The following is a 26,628-nucleotide window of genomic DNA, read 5'->3' as shown; positions in this document are numbered from 1 at the left end:
TCACGGGCCTCCGGCTCCCGGGGGCTGCCCGAGAGTGCGCCGCGCCCTCCGGCGGCGTCGGGTCTGCTTTGGTGTCTGTGCACTTGAAGGAATGGTCCTCTCTTCCAGGCTTAAGGACTGGCTTCAGCGGGAAAGACCTTCACTTGCTGGTGGCTGCAAGGTGAGTGGCACGTGTACCGGCCCTGGGCTTGGCCCTGGTTCCAGCGAGTGTGCCGGCGCCAGGGCCGGGCAAAGGCGTCCCGGCAACAGCGGGTCTGCGTCCAGGGCATGGAGGCACTGACCCCCTCGACGGTGGAGGCTCAGCTGGAGAATGGGCGCTTTCCGAGCCGTCTCTCCCCTGTTCGTCATGTTCAAGGAAACAGCTGTGGGGGGGCCTCCCCGTGACCTTGAAGAAATGCACAAGGACAGCCTCGCCCTGCAGATGCGCCGTTTGGAATGATAGCAATTTTCACCTAGTTTCTCTCTCCTCTATGGAACCTGCTTTCAGGGTAAAGAGCAGATTTGGGGCCAAATGGTGAGACAAAGGGGTCTGAGAGTTTATCCTTTACATTTGAAAGTGAATGCGACACTGATGTCACTGGTAATTTTGCAAAACTGGTGTTAGCACCCCTTGTTATTTAGGCAATCGCTAAAAAACTTTTCTTGAATTTAACGCAAGCTAAGAGCGTGAACATTACTTCCTTTATGAAACAACTGTGTTATCTGCTGAGAATCCTTTCTCTCGGCGTGCTGACATGATTCCTCTTGTTTACGGCTTTTCACATCCAGATGAACTCAAACAGCCATGAATCAACCCAAACAGAGGACGTCATCTGTTAGTGCCCTCATATGGGCACACTAATGAGAATTTAAAGATTCTAATTAAACCCAGATGCACAGTATCTTCCCGGCTACATCAGGAAGCACCAGTTTGACAGAAACAGAAATATTACATTTGCCAGTGCGGCTTTAGTGCATTTTCTACATCTTCATTGTATTCCAATTTAAGTTAATTGTTAAAGCAGTAACTACTGTTAACCTGTGTGAACAAATTGTGGCTGCCTAACAACGTAGGTAATTGTGAAGAACCACAGACGTGCTTAATGGCTACGCAGATGTGCAGATATCCGTGCACACTGCCCTCAGCTCTCAGTTACCCCAATAATGAACATGGGCTCTCTTATCTTAGGCTTTTCTGAAAGCCTCAATTATTAAAAAGCCCTCGATTCAAGCATCTGGATTTGAATTCCACCCCCGCCCTGCCCAGCTGGGTCACTGTGGCCGGGCAGCATGCCACTCCCAGCCACACCCATAGATGCTCCCCCTGTGGCTGGCTGGCTCCAGGGGGCCACCCAGGGTCAGTGTGGGGGCTGGGACCACCCTCCTTCCCACCTGCACTGCTCGTGGTGACCCACGACTGGGGGCCCCTGTTTTGCACCCAGTCTCTGCTGGAGGAACTGATGAGCCGGAAAATGGCCGGGCTAATTCATGAAATACATAGCAAAAAGCAGAGGGTGTCATGTGTTTGCCAGACACAGCAGGGGGCAGGTGGAGGCCAGCTCTTAACACAGCCAGACCTTTGTCACCAACAGAGCAACAGCCATTCACACAACTGTGCCCCCTTTTGCTTTATGCAGATCCTTTAGTTTCTGAAAACCGTTCCTTCATTTTCCCTGTTTCTTTACTGTAACTTTAAAAACGCCAACGATACAAGGTGAAAAACGCCTTCTGCCCAGGAAATTGGGATCACGAATGTGACCAGCCCCCAGCCCTGTCGACGCGAACCCGTCCCTCCTGGCGTATTAAGGGGACTTCTTGTCCACAGGCAGAGAATTCAGCAGACGGCCCACAGCTCGGACCCCCTCCCCGGGGAGACAAGAGCAGGGGGAACCTCGCTGTTCTGCTCCGAGATTTTCTCCACTGGTTTCAGCACATTCAGGGGCAGGAATGAGGGTGGTGGTCTTCCTCTGAGGCTGCGTTTGGTGGGGTCTCACAGCAGCACCGTGTGGGGGAAAGCCTGTGTGTTCCAAAGAGAGAGAAGGGGGCCCACCTGGAGCCCGGCGAGAGGAGGCGGGTGGGGACTGCAGACCAGAGTGCCAGCAGAGTGTCTGAGCCCTGGGTGCACGGCCCAACGGTCTGATCCAGAGTATCCGGGAAGGGGCCTGCCTCCTCCAGGAAGTCCTCCTCCAAACCCTGGGTCACTGTATGACTTAGGGCAGTCATAAAACCCACACTGGGGGAGGGGCCGAGCTTCCGTCGCCATGCCCAGGTCTCTGCGACCACATGTGCGCCGCTTAGCCTGGCCGTGCCCGTTTGGGCTGAGGGTGTCGGTGGTGCCGCAGCCCCGGCATCCTCCCTGCCCCACAGCAGCTCTCGGAGGCAGGACCGGGCTTCATACCCACTGGGGTCAGACGATGCGTGTGAACCCGGGTCCACGGCTCACTCTCCGGCGCCCTTGCTGCACGGTTGACCTCCTCCCCCAGCTTGTTGGTCTATGAACTGGGGAATGACTGCAGCCTCGAGGACAATCTGGATTCAGGGAAACAGGCCCCACCGGGCACCGGGCACCGGGCAGGCTCCCAGCCCCAGGGGGCGTCGGCACCGAGGGCTGCGCGATGTTTGTGTTACAGGCTTTTTTATATCGAGGACCCTGTCTGCTTCGTCTCCATTTCATTAGCGTCTTGCTCAGCAAACTTTGATTGATTCTCTTCCCAGGGGATGGGTTCAGAGATGAAATGAAAGCAGAAGTGCTTGAGAAACAGTCTCCACTCTGCCTCTCCCAGGCCGTTCTGGAAACACGAGCGAGCTTTTCACAACAGCGGCTCCGAAATCCGCCTTCCCAGCTTAGCTGGCAGGGGTGGGGGCACTCTGCAAGTCCCCAAGGCAAACGCATACTGTGGTTGGGGCGCACGGCATGTGTGAGGGGGTGGTGTGTGTCTGTGCGTGTGCGTGCCTGCCTGATGGCATCGAAACACACGTCCTTAATCAGCCTCCTGCTGAGAAGACCTCAGCGGAGCTGAAGGGGGGTATCTCCGGGAGGTGTCTCTGTGCTGTGTCCAGGAGGCTTCATGTCCACACAGTCTGGACAACAACAGTGAAGGCCAGAGGACCAGGTACTGAGCGTCGGGGCCAGGCTCTCGTTTCCCCGGTAACCACCCTACGGCATAGGCGCTGTTCCTACTTGAGAGGGAGGAAACCCACGCCTAAGTGATGTCCACTAGCAGCACTAGGACCCGAGTCTGGACCTGCGTGGTCTGAGCCCTCGGCCAGACAGCAGCCCCTCGTGGCCTGACAGCACATGTATCGCGTCTGCTTTGGTCGCTGGCGCTGTGTCACAGACCAGCCCGAAACCCATCGGCTCAAAACCACAGTCGTTTGTTCTGCTCACGCACCTGCTGGCTGGTCTCGGGGGTGCGGTGCCCCATGCTCTGCAGGGCACTGGATGGGCAGCTCATCTGGGGGCCAAGGACCCCCGAGAGGACTCACCGGAGGCCATAGTGGTGCTGGCCTCCCCCGGGCTCCTCCCGGCTGGTCCCAGGGTCAGCCCAGGCACCACTGCCCCTCTCACTCTGCAGTCGGGACGGTCTCCAAGGCGAGGACACTGTGACGTGGCCTCGTGCTGCTACCTGCCCATCCCAGCGCCAGCAGTGCTCCCCAAAGGCAAGTCTGGTGGCGCGTCCCTGGGCTCCCTGTGGCCCGCAGACAGGTGAGGGCCAGCCTTGAAGGGCAGCCCTCTCCAGCCTCCGTCCATGTGCAGCCCCTGGTCTCCGTGGGCCTGACTGCTCCTGGGGACATTTTAAAGAACATGCGCCATCCAGAGTGTTCCCAGGAGATGCCTGGGTAGGTGTGTCCATGTGGAGAATCGGATTCATGGCCTTTTGGGGTGATTCTTGTGATGCCCCCTTTCCAGGAAGGAGACGGGCAGCTCAGAGGAGGTCGCTGCCCATCAGCTGTACAGCCCGGAGCAGAGGGGGAGGACCTCCAGCCCGGTCCTCCGGCTCCAGGCTCGGAGCTCTGTCCGCGATGCCGTGGGAAGGGGGAGGCAGGCCTTTCATCTTCCGTGCCTTCCTGCAGATTTGTTCTGCCTCTTGGTCATCTGGGGTTGAGAATAACTGAACAGTCAGCCTGAGCTACTTCCCTGGACACCGGTGTTTGCCAGTCCCTGGCATTGACATTAATGCGATGTTATCGCCATTGTCAGCAAACAGGAATCATGACCAAGACCTAGAGACGCCTTTTCCCTGGAAACATGAGGAACATTGAGCTGGAAGCTGGGGAGGAGCATCTCCCCTTGGCTAGGGTCACTCTGAGGCCGTAGCCTGATGTCTGGGGGCTCAATGACCGTTCTTGGTGACAGTTTCTCCCACCTTCCCGGTGTGGATGCGGTGGACCGTCCACGAGGCCCCTCGTGCCCTGCCTGCAGGTGCCCCCGCCCAGCACGTGCTGCGCACACCAGTGTGGGTGTGCACCAGCGGGGGCTGTGGGTACCGGTCCCGATCTGCCTGGCCCCACCCACATGCAAATCTAACCTTTTGGATATTCCGCATCAGAAACCCGAGGGCAGGATTTCAGCAGGAAAATATTTATGGAGGGCTGTCTCCTCCGTAATCCGTCGATTCTCATATCCTCACCACTTCGGCTGAATGTCAGTTTTACCCTGAAGACAGTGACTGCAAATTTGAACACATTGTATTTACTTAAGCCATTCAAAATATTAGTGTTGGAAATGAGTGAAGTTTGAGGCTTTGGGTGTTCCTACTTAGTTTATTTTTCCTGCTTGCATAGGGCTGGTGATTTGCCGTGGTAGCGGGGGCCGCATCTCCGCTTTAAGAAGGACAGACGCTGTGCAGCGTGTTCAGCATGGGGCCACTCTGCGCGCCAGCAGCACCGACATCGCGCACCTCAGGTGCAGACCCCGCCCCGCCCCCCCCCCCCCCCCCGCCAAACGCCCATCCGCAGCTGTTGCTGCCCTGAGAGAGGCTGGGGGGCCTCCTGGAGGAGGTGTTGACTTACCAGCAGCCAGGACAGCGGGAGGGCTCTTCTTTTCATATTTCACAAAGACCACGAGCTGCAAATAACACTCATTAGTCAGGATTTTTGGAGCGGGTTTCCACAGCCTCTCTGCGCAGGACTTGCATCTGACTTTCGATATCGCAAAGCTGGCATCTCACTTGTCCGGGGTCCAGCCGCTACTGCCCTACCCTGGACCCCACCCAGACCCTCACCTGTCATTGTCCTGGTGGCCAGACCACCCCACCCAGAGGTTGTCTGGAGGGGGTCTCGCCACCAGGACTCTGCTTGTACCTGAGGACTGGACTCGACAAGACATGGGGGGGTCTCTGTGGGACCCCCTCCTCTCCCCACCAAGAACTGCACCGGACCAGACACGGTGGGTGGGTCTCTGTGGGACCCCCTCCTCTCCCCACCAAGGACTTCACTGGACCAGACACGGTGGGTGGGTCTCTGTGGGGCCCCCTCCTCTCCCCACCAAGGACTTCAGTGGACCAGACATGGTGCAGGCGTCTCTGGGGTACCCCTTCTGTCTCTGCAGCACCTTCTCCCTTGAGGGTCACGAGGCCCTCGGGCACCTCTGGGGCTCAGCCTGGCTCCCTCCTTGTCCATCTCCCCTGTCTCCTCTGTGGGAAGGAAGAATCTCTAGGGAGTGTGTGGCTGGGGGAGGGGGCAACAGGCTCGCTCGTTCCAGAGCCCCTTCTGAGTCCCTCCACACTCCTGGCCCCTGCTGGCTTCTCGCCTCCCACACATCCTGCCAGACTGTGCCCCAGGAGCTGAGGGGGTGCTCCCTGCCCTGAAGGAGCCCGAGGTGGGCGCCAGGGCCTGTCCTGACCCCCTGGTCTCACGTCGGTGGGGGTGGGGGGGTCTTATTTACTCCAGAAAGAAGTCACGCGGTACCGCTCGGCCCGCGTGCTCTGACCACTCAGTAGTTTGCTGTTAGTTTGGGTGCAGGCCTCCATCCCAGGAGACTGGAGATGCCCTGTGCAGGCCACAGACATGCCCCGGAATTTGAATTTATAAAAATAACCTGGGACACAAGCTTGTTTTTGAGCACTTCGGCTGGTTCTACCGTAAACCAAGTGCAGGTGGGGAAAAATCAAATTCTTTCAATGTCTGATTAATCTGCTTTGCAGTAACCAAAGTTGATTGTATATATTAAATCCCAAGTGATTAAAACACACAAAAAAAACGACTGGCGTCACATTAGACGTAAGCGCACATCTCCCCACATGACTCTAAGTTCCTGCCTAGTTTCCAACACCCCGTGTAACCAACGGCACCCCCTCACGTACACAAATCCAGCGATGGACAGCTGCATGCAGCTGCAGTCACATGTGTGCGACCTGAGTAAAACCCACCACTGAAGGTGGCTGTGACGCAGTAGATGGGGTGCCGGGGGGAGACGGGGCAGGGCGGGGGCCCGGGCAGCGGCTCCAAGGCCAGGTTTCTCCAGTTCGTTTCTCGAAGGCCCCAGCAGGTCTGGAAGGAGACAACAGACGCTCCTTCTCTGGTGCAGACCGTTAATCACAACTTGTCTTCCTTTGAATTTTAAAACCAGAAAAACTAAGGGTCGCAGGTCACTGCATAAACATTCCATAGAATTCTCCCTGGCAAAACCAGAAGCAAGACTTTTCAAAGCCACCCTAGGAAGTCACACCGGTTAAATACCAACGAGATAAATTCTAACCCGCTGACTAAGTGCCTTCTGTGTTTCAGTTAGATAGTCCACCAGCCAGAGTAAGAAAAGGTAGAGAAATCTTTGCTTTTTTCTTTTTCATTTACCTTTATAAAGTGTTAATTGAGAAATATGCTTAACAGAAATGTCAAGGACTCTAAAGAAAGAAGAAAGGATTATAGGGGAGGAGACGTTAAAAAAAGAAAAAGGTCTTGACGGAGCCCCTGCGGTTCAGAGGGGAGGGGCCTCCCGGGACGCCGCCGGGGCTGTCTCTGTCCTCCCTGCAGGTCCCCTGGCCTGCTCTGCACCGGCCACAGCCCACAGGGCTCCGATGGAGCCTCGGAAACAAGCTGGGGCTGGGGGACGCACCCCCTCCCCACCCGCCTCCCCACCCCGGCGCCGCCAACTGGCCCAGAAGCCGGGAAGCGTGGGCAGCGTGTCTGGCGCGTGTTCAGTCCACGCACCGCAGGCCAGTGGCGAGTCAGGCCCCCTCGAGGGAAGCCCCAGTGATGGCCACAGAGACACGTGGGGCAAGTGGATCTGGGCACAGGGGCCGCCCCGTGCCGTTCAGAGCCCCCCACCTCCACACAGAGAACTGCCTCCAACTGAAGGTTCCTCAGTGGGGACACCGGTGCCCTGGCCCCACCGAGCGTCAGGTCGCTGCAGACGTGGGGCCAGGCGGAGGGGGGTGTGACAACAAAGCCATGCTCTCTGGGAGACACGGGCCTGTGGGTCTCACGTGTGAGGCTGCTAGAAACACGGGTCACTTAGAAAACTCCGCACCCAGGGTTCTATCAGCTTGGTGTGTATGTGTGTGCGCGCAGTACGGTGGCAGCACTGTCTGAACCTGTGTGCGTGTGTGTGTCTGTGCGTGTGTGTGCGCACGTGCAGGGGCCTGCAGGGGGTGTGTGTGCACGTGTCTGTTGTATGTGTGCGCGCGTGTACGTACGTGCGTGTGCACGTGTGCAGAAACGGGAAAGGCGCAGGTCTGGGGGCGTCTAGGACGGGTTCTGCGACACGGTAGAAAGCGGGCCGATTACGCAGTGCGTGCGCATCCCGACGCCTCTCAGGACGTCACCGGGCGGTCCTCCCTGAAGGAAGCACTGCCGCAGGAGAGGCGGGGGGGCGGTCCCCCCAAGGCTCCGCCCCCGGGGCCGTGCGGGGGGTGGGGCTCCGTCGGCGTCGAGGCAGCGACGTTTGGGGCGACTGCGCATGCGGACGCCGCTTGGAGGCGGGGGCCGGCCGTGCCGTCGCGCAGCCGTCAAAGAGGCCCTGCTGCTTGTGTCTTCCAGGAATTCGCCGACTCCGTGTCCCAGCTGGTCACGCAGAAGTTCCACGAGCTGAGCGGGGGCCTGGCGGCCGCGCACGCCCGCCACAAAGCGCTGGCGGGGATCGTCATGACCCAAGGTAAGGCCTCGTGTCTTTCCGCGGGGCGCGCGCCGGGCCTGGGAACCAGGGCTCCCCCGCCCCCCGAAGACGCGCCCAGGGGAGCGAAGCCGCAGAGACCCGGTGACGCTGGCGAAGGGCTGCCGCCCTGCCCTGGCCGCCCCGTGCCCGCCGTCCGCGCTGCACGACGTCCCCCCAGAGCGGACCGGCTCTCTGTCCCTTGGGCTGGTCGCGCGCCCCCGGGGCGGGCAGGGCGGGCAGGGTCGAATCTGTAGGAGGCGGCAACGAGGCCAGGCCGGCCTCGGGTCGCCGCAGGCCCCCTCCCCGCCTGCCCAGGAGGCCTGGGGCCCCGCGGGGCGCACGCCCGCCCGGAGACCCGTCCCTCCCGCCGCGCCGCGGGGGCTTCGGCCCCAGGCGCTCACTGAAGGGCCTCCGCCCTCGGCCTCGAGGCCGGGCCGGGGAAACAGCCCTCGGACCCTCCAGGCCGAGGCCGCTCAGGTTGGGCGAAAGCGGTGCTTAATCTGACGCAGTCGGTTTTGCTGAAAACATCTCATTACTAACCTATTAGTAATACTAACCGGCTGGTTGTTTGAGTTCAGCTGTTTCTAGTTCCACAGTTTGGGGTGGGCGGGCAATGCCCGAATGACCTCTCAGAGAATGGTTATTGTAAAAAAAAAAAAAAAAAATTGACTTTCGTGCTGTTTAAGTTTCGCGTGCACGCACTTTCTCTGTGAGTGTGGACCAAGTCTAAGACTTGGAAAGACGGCCTACCTGATGTCCCCAAACGTGTACGTGAAACGTCGACCGAGAGCCAGGTGCGCGGCCCATCTTCCCTCTTCCGCTAGACGCCTGGGCCCCTGTGTCACCCGGTCCAAGGCTCCTGGAGTCAGAGCAGAAGCACTCCGGGCACTGGCTTAGTTTTAGCGCGAGGACATGTCACTTAGCCTTTCCACTTTGGGCGTCTTAGTGAAATGGAAGTAGAAATGCCTCGCGCGGTGTAACCTGGTGAGCAGGGTAAAGTACATGAAAACTTTGAAACGTGAAAACTGCTTTATTGGGATAGTGTCAAAGGTAACTCTGTTCTGTCAGGGATATACCAGCTCTGGTGGCAAGTGGCCCGCCCCCACGCTGGGGACCCTCCACCCCTTCGTAGGACAAGAAAGGCCCCAGGTGGAGGGCTAAGAGCTGCACCAGTGAAGACTCCTTCCAGGCGGCCACTGGCAGCCACTAGTCGACAGGACACTTCTAGATGCTGGACCCCATTCTGTACCATCTCGGGTGCCAGGGAAAGATGCCACCCCACTGGGGACGAGACAGTCCAGGCCACGGTGGGGGTGGTGTCAGGCTGAACCCCAGTGGCTCCTGCCACCAGTGGTGTGACCGCAGGCCAGCTGATCTCTCAGGACTCGGTTCCCTGCCTGTGAGATGGGACGACAAAAGACCTGCCTGGAGGGGTCCCCATACACACAGCGCTCGGAGAGGTGGCCCCAGTCATGCCAGGTGCCCCAGAGCCCGTGCGCAGGTCACTGCCTAGCGCCTCCATGTGCGACAGGCCTCCTGGCTTCTGGGCAAACAGCCGTGCACGGAACAGCCCCAGCGCTGCCCCCAGGACCCTCAAGTGTAGACCCCATGTGAAAAGAACTGTCAAAGAGGCCCAGGCAGGGCTGCGGTGTTACAGCCACGAACTTGGGCAGATTTTAAGTGTGGAGTGTCCACGTGGGTTTCTCTGCACGGATTCTAGGATGATGTGGTTTAATTTCGCTTGGGCTGCCCCGCGAGTGTGAAGGAGGGGCACCCGCCAGTGCTTCCTCTTTACTGCTCGAGATTCCAGCCCCGGAAGCCACGCAGGAGGACCAGTGGGCCGTTTTTCAATGTTTCCCAGCTCTGGAGCTGTGTCTGTCCAGCATCCAGGTCTGCTTTTCTGGGAAGTTCAGTTCCGGGGAGTCTGGGAAGCTGCTCTCAGACGTCCCTTGGGAAACAGAGATACTTTACAAAGACTTGGGTAGAAACGGTGCTTTTAAGTGGCCACTGAATACACTGCTTCATCTACAGGCAGTTTATTTATGTGAACTGGATTTATCACATGAAAGTGAGACTTTGTGAGATAAACCTGCGCTGATTAGTAGTTTAATAGCGTTGAATAAATCGCTGAAGCTTACTTTCCTGTTAGAAAGAAAAGATTTAATAAACATGTTGATTAAAAAGAGATTAGGGACAACTGTGCAAAATTACTAATAGGGATATTTTCACACATCCATTTACTTCCAGTTGACGTGCGTTTAATCTTCATTCTGGTCCAGGCATTCGAGCCAGTGCCTCGGACACTCTGAGGGGCTGAGGTGTCTCACTCTAGTTTCTGCAGTTATGTACACCACAGTGCTGCAGAATTAAGTTTATTTTGAAATAAAACATGATCCCTCGCCGTCCCCATCCAGAGGTGAGATCCCAGCTCAGCCACATCAGTAACATCTTCTCAGGTGAGGGGCTGAGACCCTCCTGTCGCCATAATGAGAAACATGATGGCAGAAATACACACTTCTGAACAGAATAGGGTTTGCTTTTATCAAAATAATGCAGTTGTTGGTAAAAACGCAAACAGAAGAGAACTTAGGACTGAGAAGCCGCGTGCTCCACCCACCCCCCGGGCCCGAGCAGACTCGGAGGCAGTCACTTCCAGTCATTTTTCACTTTCGTTCTTGTGACTCTAAATACTGTGTAGGTTCTCGATTTCCAGCTTGCGCATTTTAAGCGATACCTGCTGTTTCACACTGTTAAAAGTGGATCCTGTTGAATTTTTCATCACTGCATGTAAAATATTTGTAATTGTAGATGGGACACTTGATACCTGACTTTTTACCCTGGCGAGTTTAGACGGTGCTCTCCGCTGCCTGTCTGTCGATTAAGCAGCCCCCAGACTCGTATGAGTAGTTTCATGTTGCCATAACTGGCAATATGTGTCCTCTGTTCTGTTCCATAATTAAGTCGTCTGTGTTTCGTTTGTGCTGTGAGTCTCAGGGTTGAAGACCACTGAGCGGCGTCTACGCGGTCAGGGCGTTACAGTCACCGTCCCAGGCAGGGGGTGGGAAGTACCAGGGCTCCCAGTGGCAGGACCATCTCTCCAGAAAGGGCACCAGCTCCCGTCGGGTCACGTACACTCTCGCTGCTCCATCCACCGGCTCAAATGCATGTCACATGTAAGGTCGGTTCAAGCAGACAGACTTCTTGCTTAAGCAGCAACTTCCCAAGCCCCCGGTCCTCCTTTTCTCACCGGCCTTTGGCACAGAGCTGAGTCATGTGACCTCCACACAGACCCACTTCCGTTGCTGGCGGCCTCCGCCCTGGCCAACCAAGGGGGCCCTGCACTGCCTCCTGGACCACGGCCTCCAGCTCCAAGCTCGTCCCTTCTGTCTCAGAAGGAACACCTGTGTTTCCCTCGATGTCTTGACTTGGTTCTTGTGTTTCTGGAAGGGTTTTCCGGGGGGATTTGAATCCAGCTCATCTGCCCTCAGGATTTTGAAGGGATTTTTCTATTATCTCGTATCTGATACCTCCGACTGGAACACCCTGTCCGACGGACAGTGGTCGCCCCAGCCATGCCCACAGGAGGGAAGGGCCCCTTCACCTGGATGTTACGTGATTCCATAGCACGTGTGGCTGGAGCCTGCCGCCATCCTGGGCGCGTGTGAGCTGTTCACTCGTGTAGTTCTTTGGCGTCATTGCTCTAATAGGTTTCTTCCTTCGTCCCCATTTTTGTCGAGTTCTCAGTGTTCTGAGTTAATTCTCAGTCTTTTTCAACCCTTCCCTGTTATTAGTCTACCTTTTGTTCTGTGTTCCTGGAAATTTCTTAATTTACCTGACAGCTCTTCACTTGCTCCTTTTTCTTCAACTTCTGCAATCCACTTTTCTCACTGACAACATCCATCTTGTTTTCCACAAGAGCTTGGGAAAGGACACTAGCCCCGAGCTGACAGCTGGGCAAGGACGTGGCAGAGCTGTGCCGCCTGGTCACGTACCCGCGGGGCGGAAGTGAGGAAGGGGGCAACTCCCGCTGGAGACGGTCCTCCAGGCAGGCCAGCACTCGGACAGGTCAGGGGAGGGACAGGAGCCGAGGGGAGGCGCCACCCCTCCCCACATCAGCCCACCTGTGCCATCAGCCATTAGCCAGGGAGTTTTAACTGCCCAGCCAGATGGTCGCTGGCTGCGTGCGCTGAAAATACCTCACATCCCTCAGTCCAGGAGGACGCAGCCGTATTGGGAGGTGGGCAGAGAGGTGCCCTGCGGAGGGCAGAATTCCTGGGAGCGAGATTTCCCCTTGGGGCCCTTCCCAGGCAGCCCGGCAACCTCCCTGTGGACATGGAGCAGCAGACGGAGACGAGAAATGGGAAGGCGCCTCCCGAACCCACAGCCTGTGAATCATTTATGGGGGCTCTGGACTCTCCTGTGTCTGGTCTTCGCTCCGGGGCGGTCTTGTCAGTCATCCTCGGGGCAAGGAAAAGCAGGCTGCTCGTCGCCCAGATCAGCTGTCTTGCGTTTGCCCCTCTGAGATGGCAGGCGGGCTACCGCCAGGCCGGGTGCCGCTCAGCCCGTCCCAGAGGGAAGGCAAGTGCACGGCTCCCTGCCAATGGTGAGCGTGCCTCATTCCACTTTGTCTGGAGGAAGAGGGAGGGCGGCAAACACGTGTACTAAGTATGGCATTGCCAGATTCCCACCGCGTGGAGCCCTCAGTGTTGGCGCTGGGACATAACTCACCCGTCGTGAACCTGAGCCGCCGTGGGGCCTGTCGGCTCCACGTGCACCACACCCCGGACCTTGGCGTCCCAATGCTTCCTGGCCTCTCCCTCACCCTGTCCCAGCCATAGCAGCCAGCTGGCAGCCCCTTGGGGAGGAGGTGGGTGTCCTGCAGATGTGCCACACAGTCTCCACAGGACCAGGTGAGGGGGACGGCTGGGAGCCAGTGTCCAACGGGCCAGCAGTGGGGGTGCCTCAAAGGAGCTCTTCCAGCCCCAGGCGCCCTGGTCACTGGGTCACCACATGGGACAGGAGGGTCTGCAGGGCAGGGGTGCCAGACGCATCCTTGTCGCACTGCAGAGATCTTTGCTCGGCCCCCAAGTCATCAGACCCACCTCCCATAGGGGCCTGGCCTGTGCAACCCCTTGTGAGTCAGACACCACCTGTGGGGCCAGACCCCCAGGAAGACGCCAGCTCCCCCTCTCAGAGTCTTCAGCCTCTCCTGTGGCCCAGGGACTTGGGGGAGGTCAGTTCCAGTGGGGCTCACCCCTCCCATTGGTCACCCTGTTCCCAGCTGCCCCGCGGGGCTGGGTGTGGTTTGTGGGCTGGGATCGGGGTCAGCTCCATGTCTGCTTCTGCTCGGTGCCTCTCCCAGGCCGTCTTTCCCCGGAGCTGCAGGCCCGCCCAGTCCGGGACCTGAGGTGACGTCCAGGTCAGGACCACCCGTCCCCGTCAGGGCTGCTTGTGAATCTGTCTGCAGAATGAGCCCACGTTGTCTCCACGGGAAAAGGCGAGCAGCTTTGAAATAGCTGGATCGTTCATTTTTCGTGTTAGTCAGTCATATTTCGGTGCCGTGAGGACCTCGGAGCAGGGGGCCTCCCTCGCCTGCCCAGGGTGCTGTCGAACTAGCTGATGCCCGCACCACTGGCAGTGCCGGCAGACCCCAGAAGGAGAGGCCAGGCGGGCCGCTGGGAGCACTTCCTCCAGAGGGAATTACTGAGTCTGTGATGACTGCGCCCGCTCCACACCCTCGGCTTACGGCTTACACACAAAACCAGGCGTCAGCACGCAGGCTCACTGACAAAACGCCACTGCCCTTTACCACCCCGACAGCAGACGGGGCCATGGCACCTCCGGACCCACTCGGTCCCCGGTGTCTGCGGACCCTCTGAGCCTGGTGGACCCGGGCCAGGCGGTGACCGTGGCCATGCAGACACGGCCTCTTCTGGCTAGAGGTTTCTGCTCCCAAGTCGCTTAACAGAAGCTCCCATTTCAGGCCACAGACCCTGTCCCCGGCTGTCTGTACGTTAGCTGCTCGGAAGAATGAAAATTCTGCATCTGCTTTCCATGTACCCACCCACCCAAACTTACCCGCCCGTGATAACCTGGCACACTGTTCACAGGAATCTTCCAAGCTGGTTTCCATTCAAGTCTTGGCTTTCATGTTGTGGGGGGCTGAGGTCACATACCACTATTTAACAGTGGCCCAGAGGTTCCTGTACCCAGTGAATTTAGAAAAGCAGCCACAGCCCCCGGACCCTCATGCACGGAGCAAGCTCAGTGCCATGAGGCGGACATGGCGGGACAGGGTGGAGCCGCTGGGAAGGCAGGCAGGTGGCCTTGGCACCTCCCTGTAGCGCAGGGACACACAGCTAAATGGGCTCCTGTCAGGATCTCGGGAGCTGGGCCTCAGAAGGAGCGCCAGGATCAGAGCACGGCTGCTGGAGTGCCTGGCCTCTTCTCTGCAGCAGCGGGCTGCGTCTCTGCCCACCTGGCCTCCATGGAGCCAAGGCAGGAATAGCTCAGGTGCGCCCAGGCCATAAGCCCCCACACTCCCACATTCAACCCAGCTCGCTCACTCAGAGACCCACCCCCCGGGACCTCAAGGTTCACTGATGGTTGCTGAGAGTTGAGCTTTGAGGGTCAGAGCCAAAACGGGTACGTTTTCCAAAAGAAACCATGTAAAGAATTTGGTCGCTCCATTCTCCACCCACCGCTGTGCACGGTTAGTTGATCAGCGCAGAAGACACAGGGAGCGTGGCACAAGTTGGTAAAGGATGGAGTGGGCTGAGGGTCCCCCTTCCAGCCCAGGGTGAATGGGGTCCCCAGAGGGGAGTCTCCCCCACCCTTTGTCAGAAGTGAAAATCTTTCCTTCCAGTCTCTGTCCAGTCATGTCCATCACAAACCAGACACATCTGAGCCGGCATTCTTTTTTTAATTGAAGTATAGTCAGTTACAGTGTGTCAAGTTCTGGTGCACAGCACAATGTCCTAGTCATGCAAGTACACACATATATTTGTTTTCATATTCTTTTCCATTAAGAGTTATTACAAGATATTGAATATAGTTCCTTATGCTCTACAGGAGAAATTTGTTTTTTATTTATTTTTGTATATAATGGTTAACATTTGCAAATCTCGAACTCCCAAATTTATCCCTTCCCACCCCATTTCCCCTGGTAACCATAAGACTGTTTACTATGTCTGCAAGTCTGTTTCTGTTTTGTAGATGAGTTCATTGGTGTCCTCTTTCTTCTTTCCTTTTAAGATTCCACATATGAGTGATATATGGTATTTTTCTTTCTCTTCCTGGCTTCTCTTAGAATGACAATCTCTAGGTCCATCCATGTTGCTGCAAATGGCATTATTTTATTCTTCTTTATGGCTGAGTCATACCCTATTGTATAAATACACCACAACTTCTTTATCTGTCGATGGGGACATGTAGGCTGTTTCCATGTCTTGGCTGTTGTAAGTAGTGCTGCTGTGAACATTGGGGTGCAGGTGTCTTTCTGAATTCAGGTTCCATCTGGATAAATGCCCAGGAGTGGGTCTGCTGGATCATATGGTAGGTCTGTTTCTAGTCTTTTGAGGAATCTCCATACTGTTTTCTACAGTGGCTGCACCAAACTGCATTCCCACCAGCAGTGTAGGAGGGTTCCCTTTTCTCCACAGCCTCTCCAGCATTTGTCATTTGTGGACTTCTGAATGATGGCCATTCTGACTGGTGTGAGATGATACCTCATTGTAGTTTTGAATTGCATTTCTCTGAGAATTAGTGATACTGAGCATTTTTTCATGTGTCCATTGGCCATTTGTATATCTTCGTTGGAAAATTGCTTGTTTAGGTCTCCTGCCCATTTTTGATTTGGGCTGTTTGTTTTTTTATTAAGTTGTACGACCTGTTTATATATTCTGGAAATTAAGCTTTGTCAGTCACATCATTTGCAAATACTTTCTCCCATTCCATAGGTTGTCGTTTTTTTGCTTACGGTTTCCTTTGCTGTGCAAAAGCTTGTAAGTTTAATGAGGTCCCATTTTAAAATTTTTGGTTTTATTTCTATTGCCTGCGTTGACTGTCCTAGGAGAACACTGCTGAGATTTATGTAGGATAATGTTTTGCCTATGTTTTCTTCTAAGAGGTTTATAGTGTCTTGTTTTATATTTAAGTCTTTAAGCCATTTTGAGTTTATTTTTGTGTGTGGTGTGAGGGAGTGCTCTAGCTTCACTGATTTACATGCTGCCGTCCAGTCTTCCCAACGTGACTTGCCAAAGAGACTGTCTTTTGTCCACTGTATATTCTTGCCTCCTTCGTCAAAGTTTAATTGACCGTAAGTCTGTAGGTTCATTTCTGGGCTCTCTGTTCTGTTCCATTGGTCCATATGTCTGTTTTTATGCCAGTACCACATGTTTTGATGACTGTAGCTCTGTAGTATTGTCTGAAGTCTGGGAGGGTTATTCCTACAGCTTCATTCTTTTTCTTCAGTAATGCTTTGGCAATTCTGGGTCTTTCTTGGTTCCATATAAATTTTAGGATTATTTGTTCTAGCTCTATGAAACATGTCCTGGGTGATTTGATAGGGATCACATTAAATCTGTAGATTGCCTTGGGCAGTGTGGCCATTTTAATGATACTGATTCTTCCAAGAGCGTGGGATATCTTTCCATTTCTTTAAGTCTTCTTTAATTTCCTTAGTCAGTGTTTTGTAGTTGTCCATGTATAAGTCTTTCACCTCCTTGGTCAGATTTATTCCTAAGTCTTTTATTGATTTCTGTAGGTTAATCTTGTATCCTGCTACCTTGCCGAGTTCTCTTATCACCTCTCGTGGTTTCTGTGTGGCACGTTTGCAATTTTCTATATATAGTGTCATATCATCCACTGAGGGTGAGGCACTATTTTTCTCTGGGATTTTCTCACCACTTGCGATGAAGAGGTTCCCTCCCCAAGCTCAGGGTCCCCCTGCACGTGCTGCACGAGGTGGGCCAGGACCCCAGAGCAAGCAGGGAGCACTTGCTGCCTGCAGTGCTAAGTCACATGCCTGGGTCTCTGGTCCAGGGATCTCGCACCTCTGCCAGCATCCCTGAGACAGTAACGGGCCAATGGACTGGCTGGGATGTGGGGATGTGAGGTGGGGTCCCAGCCCTGCCAGCTTTCTTCCAGGGCGTCTGTGCAGGTGTCCTCTCTCACCCCGCCTTTGCAGCAGTGCCAGCCTGTTTCATGTAGCAGTGTCCCTTAGAAGTCTGTCCCCATAGGGAACCTCTCTGCCTGTCCAGCTCACGGAAGCCCAATACCAGACACACACACTGTGCTTTGCCCAGTCCCCCAGGGATGGGCCACACCGAGTCAGTTGCATCATTCCACCCACAGACACTTGCAGCAAACTGCCTCGCATACATCATCCTACACATGTGTGGACACGGGGCGGGATGAGCTCTCAGACGCCGTGATCGGACGTTGCCGCATTATCCTTCCGGTGTGTGCCAGCCACACCCACTCCCGCTGGCCACTGTAAGCGCAGTGGTTTCCCCACAGCCCTTCCAACTGCACACTGATCAACCTTTGGACGTTTGCCAGTCTGATAGACAAAGAATTACATCTCACTGTATTTTTATATGATTATATTTATTTATTCAGTGAGACAACGCTTTTCCAGATATTTAAGAACCATTTGTGTTGTCTGTGAAGTTTTTACCTGGCCTTTTTCCATTATCCTACTGAGGAATTTATTTTTCTAGAAGTTCTTTATATGTTAGGGAAATGGTGCTTTGTTTCTGATACAAATTATAATTTCCCCCAGTTTTTAATTGTCTTTCCACTGTCTTTAAGGTGTTTTTCTGTGTACAAATAGTTTTTCTTCTCATGCATTTGATTTTGATCATCTTTACCAGCTTGGGACTCTGACTTACAATTAGAAAGGTCTTCACCCACTGAATTTATAAAGAGTGCATTTATATGTTCTCTTTTTTTAGGTTTTTTTTTTTCCAATCAACCAAAGTTCATAGCTTACATTAGGGTTCCCTCTTGGTGTTGTACCTTCTATAGTTTGCACAAATGTATGATGACATGAATCCATTATTCCAGTGTCACACAGAGTAGCGTCACTGCCCTGAAACCCTCTGTGCTCCACCTGCTCCCCCCTCCCCCTGACCCCCGGCAGCCACTCATCTTCCTGTCTCCATAGCTGTGCCTTTTCTAGATGCCACGGAGTTGGAATCACAGTGTGTAATTAGCTTCTTGCACTTAGTCATGTGCATTTAAGGCTGTCATGTGTGTAAACGAAGCCGCTGACTTCTCTGCACCAAGCCGGTGCCCCTCCTCACCCGGCACACTTAGAGTGGCTCCCGGGAGCTTCCCATGTATAACCACGCGTGTTCAAACGGCGACCGTGGTACCCGCTCCCTTCCAACTGTTGCCCTTCTGATTTCTCTCTTGCTGTGTTGGCTGAGAGCTTCAGTGGATGTTACACAGTGGAGCTACAAAGGCAGCATTCCTGTTGTGTTCCTAAGTCAGGAGAAATCCCTCAGTGTTTCCATCAAGCCTGACGCTGGAGGGTGTGTGTGTGTGTGTGTATGTGTGAGATCACACTGGGGAGACCCTATTTTATTGAGTTTTTATCAAAAGCAGTTGTTGGATTATATCAGATGGCCTTTTAATGTCTTTGGTTATAACTGTATTTTTGTATTGCATTTTAATTTTTTGAGATAATCCATGTTTGCATTTCTGGAATAAACCCACATTACAGTAATTACTATGTTGCTCTGTTCCTCTGATAATTGGGTAGTATTTTATTCATAATTTTGGATACCCACCCTGAGGGTCCTCTGTAGTTCTCTGTGTGGCGTAGTCAGGTGGGTAGACTGGTAACATGGGCGTCTCCTCATAAAAACCACTGGACGTTCCCTCATCTTTACTGTGCCCAGGAACTCATTAAATAGCTTTGAAATCGTCTGCTGCTTAAAGGCCGGGAGACTCATCCCCCGGAACCAGCTGGGCTCCGGGATTTGGCGGGGAGGAGCTCTTTGATCACTTTTTCTGTCTGTTCTGTGGGACCGCTATGGTATGTTTCTAGGACCATCTCCCACGTTGTCCTACGGTAACAGCGCACTCTCGTTACCCATTTTATCAGGAAGGAGGTGACCAGTAACCACCGTGCGTACTTGGGGTCCACCCCGAAAGGCTGGTGAGCAGACCTCTGTCCTGAATTCGCATCCTGCTTGCTGGTCTCGGGGCAGCGGCTGGTCCCCACTTCTCCCCCCGACACCCACGTCCTCATCTCGCAAAGCAAGAGCCAGCCTGTGTGGGGACAGGAGGGGTGGTGTCTTTGGGCTTAGAACCAAGTTCTCAGGGTAGGAAGTTTCATGTCAGAGCAGCAGGCTCGTATACAGAACTGACCACACGCCCAGCACCATGTGGCCTTTGGGAAGCAACTTTTATTAAAAACAGAAGCTGCACTCTCGCCTGCCTGGGGTCTGCACCCCACCTCATCGGAGAAATGACCCGGATGCAGACTTGTTGGAGAAACTGGCCGTGAAACTGTCAGGAACAGACTGAACACACGCGGCCCGGAGTCCAGCACCGGGAACAAGCAGCCACAGCAGGTAAAGGCGCCTGCAGCATCCTTGGAGGTCCCGGCTCAGACTGTCACCAGCTCAGGGTGCCGCCCAGACTCTCTTGGCGCCCTTCTTGGAATAGTTTGTGGAAATTCTGGCTCCTGCCCTCGAGCAGGGAGAAAAATGCAGCTCCCCTCACTGACCCGTGAGACCTGTGAGGTCGGCAGAAAGGAGGACTCTGCGGTCCCAGAGGCCCCCAGGCACGGCGGCCCGCGAGACATTCACAGAAACCCGGCGTCCGGCCTTCTGGTTTGTCGTCCTTTCTTTCCAGAACACCCTTTCTGTTCACAAAGTGCCTCTGACTGCTGTCTCGTGTGAAGGAGACACCAGCTCCTGCCTCGGAGTCGGGCCTATTGAGAGAGAAGGGAACTGAGGCCAAGACAGGCAGGAGGGGGTCTCTACGCCACAGCGAACATCACCTCCCTTCCATGGCCAGGAACCTGGGCTCAGAGTCAGAAAATGGCCTGTTTGTGAGTCTGACCTCGGGACCGGCTGCTCTTAAACAAAGAGCACGTGTGACACTAATGACAGCAGGGGTGCACCTGCGGCTGGTCCTCCCCGAGCGGGTCCGAGCCACGGCAACACCAGACAGACGGATGGAAGCCTCGCTGCTGAGTTCTCACCACGGACCCACGAGGTTGCTAGGAAACAGCTGTGCACAGCCCTGGACGAGCCCAGGAGGGGAGGGGACGTGGTGGGGCTGCCCTCCTGTGCCCCCGTGGGGCCGTAAGGGGTCTCAGGACAGAAGGTGCTGGGTGGAACAGGAGGCGTCACTCCCTCCCACCTGCCCTGCGGAAAGTCTGTGCGTCGAGTCAGAAAACTTGCAGGGCTTCCTGCAGCTGCTGCCTTGCAACGTTGCGTACTGTTCTTGTGGGTGAGCCTGAGTGTCCGGAGCTCTAGAGACGAGGCCAGGGCCCTGGGCAGCTCCCACCAGGGCCCCGCACCCCGGGCAGCGGCTGTGAGGTGCGGTCTGGAGACGGACGCGCTGGGCCAGGTGTCCCGCAGTCTCCCGCCCGGCTGCATGTTCCCAGGAGCCGTGGCACAGATGGCTGGGAGTGGTGCCTGCTCCTCTGACTCCTCACCGCTGGGCTCGCCCCCCAGAGTCAGGGATGTGCTCCTGCTTCAGGGGAGAGCCGCTGAGGGGAGGGGCCGGTCCTCACGGGCGCCCCCGCCGTCCTGGGCACAGCACCGTCCTGGCGGAGGAAGGACTGTCAGCCCCCGTCAGCGATCTTCCAATTCAGGGGTGACTGGCCGCCCACCACAGGCCGGGGACAGGGTTCCCGGGCTTCGTCTGCGGAGTCAGGTTGGTGGCCGGGAGGGCCCTGCGCTCAGCCCATGTGAGCCGCAGGTGGAAGTCAGTGGCCAGGCCTCCTCCCGCCATGGGCCGGGATTGTTTGGGGGCAAGTCCCACCCTGTCTGTGTCGCACACATGGGGAGACGCAGCCCTCGCGCCCATGCCCATCAGACGGAGTTGGCGCTGGAAGGCGCTCGGGGCCCGACCTGCTTTTGAGAAGTGAGCGGTGTCCCACACGACCCCTGGGCAGCACAGCCGAGCAGCGCACTTGGCCTCCCCCAGCACCTGCCCCGTGCACAGGCCCGGCTGCGTGGTGCCCCTGGCTGGCGGCAGGGAGGTGAACCCTAGCTCAGGCGAAGCGGAGAGCCCAGAGGGCGGGCAGCAGCAGGTCCTGACGCCCTCTCTGTCCCACAGGCTTGGACGTCAGGCAAGCCCAGGTGGTCGTCCTGTCCTCGGGGACCAAGTGCATCAGTGGCGACCACATCAACGACCAGGGGCTGGTGGTCAACGACTGCCACGCGGAGATCGTGGCCAGGAGGGCGCTGGTCCACTTCCTGTATGCACAGCTGGAGCTGCACCTGAGGTGAGCGGGCTGGGGTAGGAGGCACCGGGCAGGAGATGCATAGCCACCTGCACGGCTGACAGCCAGGCCCCCAAAAGCCACGTTCTGGTCAGGCATTGCCTCTGGGCCGGGCCTTGTCCTCAGGCCCACGAGTGACTGCAGCAGATGGTCTGCAGGTGCATGCACATTACACGGGTCACATCCCCCACATGCACAAACACGCGTGTCACGGGCCCATCCTACTGAGAAGGGCGCAGGTGCCATATCCACGATCACAGCTGCTCTCAGCCTGGGGGCCAGGCATTGGGGCTCAGGGACTAGCAGGGTCGGTCCAGGGTCGTTGTGGTGCACCCCCCTCCTGGCTGGCAGACAGCTGCCCTGCTCTGTGTCCCCACCTGGGGAAAGGCCTCTTCTTACAGAGATGCTTGTCCCATCAAGGACACACCCTCACAGACTGGGGCTTCAACACATGAGTCTGGGGTGCACTCTGCCCAGAGCAGGGGGGCCGTGCAGGGCGGTGTCCCCATGACTGCAGCACCCCATGAACAAAGGCCAGAGTGCACCCCGTGTCAAGGAGGCCGTTCAGGGGGTGAGGGGTCGGCACAGCTGCCCGCGACCAGTGGAGTGTTTCCCGGTTCACCGCCCACACCCTGAGGCAGGGCTGGGCAAGAGGGGCACAGAGGTGTCCCCTAGAGAAACAGCCACCGGCTCTGCTTAAACTGCCCACTCCCACCCCCACCCCCAGGGTTTAAGTGAGGCCGGGGCTCCTCCCTGCATGGCCTCCAGCTGCCAGTCCCAGCACCAGCAAAGGCTGCCGTCCTGGGAGCTGGGCCTGTCCCCCCGAAACAGGCAGGGTCCCTGAGGGAGCCGGGGTGGGTTGGGCAGTGATTCAGGCTCCTCCCAGCCACATCAGGGGGACCGTAGTTGGTATTTCCTCGCGCATCTGACCACAGAAGTGTGGGAGAGCTTGTGCACCCTCAACTGGCCCCGGCCTGGTCCTGACACTTCCTCAGCCAAGGAACCTTCTTACCAGACAGGTTTCTGCACAGTGGCCGTGGGTCCCTCCCAGACGCTAGGCTCTGTCTGTTCCCACCCCAGGCCTAGTCCTGGGGCCCCTGGACTCCATGGCCTGGACATGCCCCCACTGTGTCCTTCTGAACCCCAGCCCCCTGTGAGACCCGGTCCTGGACCTCATCCCAGGCACCGCAATGGAGGCAGCTGGAGATGGGCTTTCTCCCAGCTTCTTGCCTCCTCCCTCCTGCGTGTCTGTCTTTTAAGGGGGGGGGGGGTCCTGTGATGGAGACCATGAGCCCTGTGCCCAGATGTCGGATGCCCAGCTCTGTCGGCTCTACTGTCCTCTGGGGGTACCTCCCTCGACAACATCCCACCGGGGAGTGGACGCGCAGGGTGTTTTGCACAGTGGGGTGTCTCCGCCAGAAACACTGTCCCTCTGTGTCCTTCGGTGCGGCGGCGTTCGTCAGACCCCCTGCTGTGGCTCTCTGCGGGGGAGGGGAGCTCCAGGGAGTGACACGTGCAGCCTCAGCACGTGCAGCAGCCACACAGGTGGGGACAGGAGGCGCTGAGCAGGCTCAAGGAAAGCAATGCCTCAGCAATGTGGCTGGCTCTTAGCTGAGCCCGGTGGGTGTTCCCCCCAGGGTACAGGCCAACGAGCACGTGGAAGGTGGAAAATGGAGGTAGAATGTATCCAAGTGTGGGAAGGGTTTCTCTCCTAAATACCAGCTTCCGGTCAGAGGTATTTCCAAATACCCCCACCTCCACGTGTGTCACGCCGGCTGGCACCGTGTGTTGGGCCCCTGCCCTCAGGGGTCCAGGGGGACAAGCCTGGGCCAGGCATTTGCTCCAGGTCCAGGGAGGGGCTGGCAGCAGATGGAGCAGAGGCAGGGAAGCAGAGAGGCTGGTGGGGTGCCTCCAGGGTTTCCTGGGGAGAAAATGTCTGTTCTGCTGCCTCTGTGATCTCAGAATCCATCACCAATGGGGCAGAACGTGTAAAAAGAGCAAGACTGGCAGAAAGGAGCCGCCTGTGACTGGTGGGGACCGGAGCTGGGAGGGGACGCAGCCAGGCTCGCCCAGGGCATGGCGGGGCCTCCTCGCCGCCAGGAGGTGGGGGAGCCTGGCCGATGCAGAAGGGAACTGTGCACTGGATTCCTCTCGGGGCTGCGGCCGAGCCCTGTTCCTCAGTCCCTGTCCTTCTTCTGATGCAGAATGTGTGGCTCACAGGGACCACGAGCACACCCTGTGGTCCACAGAATGGCTGTGTTACACACGCACAGATTCAGGGTCACACATACGAGGAAGCTGAGCTGGTGAGGGTGGGCCTGAAAAGTGGCCAGCGGGGATGGTGCGGACACGGCTGCACCGCCAGCCAGGCCACAAGTTTTCTCACGGTGAGAAAACCCAGCACAGGTGACAAGGGCAGAGGCCGGGAAGGACAGCTTGACTCGGGGTGGCAGGGCCTCCTGGGCACTGACTGACCTCTGTTCACCCCAGCAAGCGGCGGGAGGACGGCGAGCGCTCCATCTTCGTGCGGTCACAGGAGGGCGGCTACCGGCTACGGGAGGACACCCTGTTCCACCTGTATGTGAGCACGTCCCCCTGTGGAGACGCGCGGCTCAACTCGCCCCACGAAATCACCACAGACCGTAAGAGGCCACGTTTCTACCCTTTTTACACAAACGGCCCACCTCCCCTCCCCATTCGGGCTCAGGACCAGGCTGCGCTCAGACACCGCTGGCAGGGCGGGTGGAGCGGGCGGGGTCTCAGCAGCGGGATGAGCTCCTCCAAGACCCTGGTCTGAAGTCCCCACAGCCCCAGGAGGGGAGCAGCCAGAGACGTAAAATTGGTCCTGCGGGACCACACGATGGTGGGCCAGTGACGCGGGTTGGTACGAGAATTTACTGGAGACGGAGGACAGCAAAGGGGTTTAGTAGTTACACTGCCAGAGGCAGCAGTGGCCACACGGGAGACAGGTGCCCGTGTGAGCCCCGAGTGCCAGCTGTTGGGGCCTTTTATAAGGCGGGGGGTCACAAGGTGCCAGATCGGCTTGTGCAAAGTGTCTGATCGCTGCAGGTGAGGTAAGAGGTTTGGGGTCCGGGAGGGGCAGTGGGGTTTAGACTCTGGTGAGGTGGGCTGAGCTGCTGTGAGAGGAGGCGTTGCCTGGGGCTGAGTGTGTCAGGGCGAACGCACCCAGTAACGAATGTACTGTACCTGTTGAGGTCGCAGGCAGACCTCTGAGAGACCAGGGATGGGGGTCGCCGGACTTGGAAGGACGTCATTTGGCCCCACCATAGGTGCTGGGATGGCCAGGCCCTCTTGGCCCCCACAGGTCAGGCAGCCACTGTGTCCAGGACGGAGGGCAAATCTGAGCGGAACACAGACCAGGATCACGTGGCATTTGAATGGTGTGGGCTCAGGTGCACTGTGTCCACCTCCATCCGCGACACGGGGGAGAATAAAGCCCAGCCTCTTAACTCAGTGGGTGGTGCCCGGCGGGAACTGGCATCGCCCAGAAAGCTGGTGTGAATGCCCGGGCAGGACCTTCCCTCCTGGGATCCCCTGAGAGCAGGGGCCCCCTCCCAGGAGGTGACACCGAGTTCCAGTGGGGAGGACACGCTGGCTCCTCCACGCGGGTCTTGTGATGTTGGTGTCTCCCAGGTACCATCGGGAAGGTCTGTTACTGATGGCACGTGTGTAGTTACACACTCGACTGCACACATGCACACACTGACGTAGGCAGTGACACCGAGCACCTTATGTGACGAGGGATCTGGTCCCGACTAAGATGCTGAAGAGCCCAAGGCTCCATCCGGCACTCGGGGAACCTGCAGCAGATGACGGTCACCGAAGCGCGTTTGGGCCCTGGTTGCCGCTGGAAGGTAACTGCTCCGGTCACCAAGGGGAGGCGAGAGGAGCACGCCCTGAGTGCCAGCCGGGCCCAGGCTTGCTGTGACGGCGCCTCCACCAAAGACAAGGACATGCCAGGGAGGACAGCTCTTTACAGATCCCGCCTGGACGGAACCTATTGCTCTAACGCTCAGATTGGATGCAGGCCCAAAAAAGTGTATTCTGCTTGTGCCAACCTTCCTCCAGGCCCCTGGCCTCCCCGTGGGGAGCGGCTGGACAGAAGTCCCTGCAGTGGGGTCCCAGTAATGCCCACATCGCTGCCTCAGCCCGGGCTGCCCTGCCCAGCACCACAGGCTGGGATTCGTGGCCGACAGATGGTGGGTGCCCACAGCTCAGGGCAGGTTCCGGGTCGGGGGACAGCCCGTGCCGGTGGGCGGTGCAGACGGTGACTCTCCCTTCGTCCTCACCAGGAGGGAGCCCTCCAAGGGCGCCGGGGCGTTGCGCGAAGTGTTCCTTCAGGGCGATGCAGCCTCAGAGCGAGAACGTGTGGCGCTGACCTAACTTTTCTGGGGGCGCTCATCAGGCTGGACCTGCACGTAGAACTGAGATGGGGCCCGTTGGACACCTACGTGGAATTACCTTTCCGCGTCCTCTCAAAAGTCTCGCCTGGTGAAGACCCAGCCTAGCAGCCCTTGGTCCGGAGGAAACCTCCGCAGAGCGGGCTGGGCCCTGACTCTCAGCCTCCTTTCGGGGGCCGCAGGGAGAGTGAGGCCAGCGGAGCCTCGGTCCCCACTCCATCCCCGCCCCTGACCGCGGTCCCTGCCGAGGGGCAGTGAAGGCTTCTCTCCTTCCTGCGTGAGTCTCTGCGCACGGCGCCTGCTGCGGCCTCCCCGGCCCTTGGTTCCAATCTGCAAAGCTGGTAATCAAGGAGAACAAGCAGCTCCTTCCCCCGTGTGCCCTGGGGTTCACTTCCAGACACAGGTGTCTTTACTTCGTGGTGCTTTTCAGAAGCAGCAGGTGCAGGTAGGAGGGGGAAATGCAGCACTTTGCTCACTTTGTGCTGCTCCGGGCTATTCCGGCCGCTGCCTCTGCCAGCAAGTCCCACGGGCCGAGCCGTCCCCGGGACGCAGTGTCAGCCAGGAGTCCTGCATCACCTCCCCACTGGGTCAGCCGGGACAAGAGAACCCAAAAGCCCCGTCCCTCCTGAAGACGAGGTGAACACAGAACGCTTGTCTGGGGC

The 26,628-nt window shown here is 57.2% G+C and overlaps 1 protein-coding gene across 5 annotated transcripts in view; it reads left to right on the top strand.

Annotated features, from left to right (window-relative positions):
• ADARB2 (adenosine deaminase RNA specific B2 (inactive)) overlaps positions 1-26,628 on the top strand; it is a 293,859-nt gene that overhangs the window by 242,058 nt on the left and 25,173 nt on the right. For 4 of the 5 annotated variants that reach the window (XR_010377898.1, XM_031444818.2, XM_031444819.2 and 1 more), the window contains exons 4-6: positions 7,960-8,074; positions 21,380-21,548; positions 24,036-24,187. Coding sequence is in view for 4 of the 5 variants with exons in the window: in XM_031444818.2 (XP_031300678.1) it covers positions 7,960-8,074; positions 21,380-21,548; positions 24,036-24,187 (436 nt within the window). In the remaining variant the exon portion in view is untranslated. The remainder of the gene's footprint in view (positions 1-7,959; positions 8,075-21,379; positions 21,549-24,035; positions 24,188-26,628) is intronic. The other variant, XM_064479282.1, reaches the window with a different exon arrangement.

This window comes from Camelus dromedarius, chromosome 26, assembly GCF_036321535.1.
Source record: "Camelus dromedarius isolate mCamDro1 chromosome 26, mCamDro1.pat, whole genome shotgun sequence".
NCBI classification, from domain to species: Eukaryota; Metazoa; Chordata; class Mammalia; order Artiodactyla; family Camelidae; genus Camelus; species Camelus dromedarius.
The sequence above is the reverse complement of the archived record's forward strand: the minus strand, read 5'-3'. Positions and strand labels throughout refer to the sequence as shown.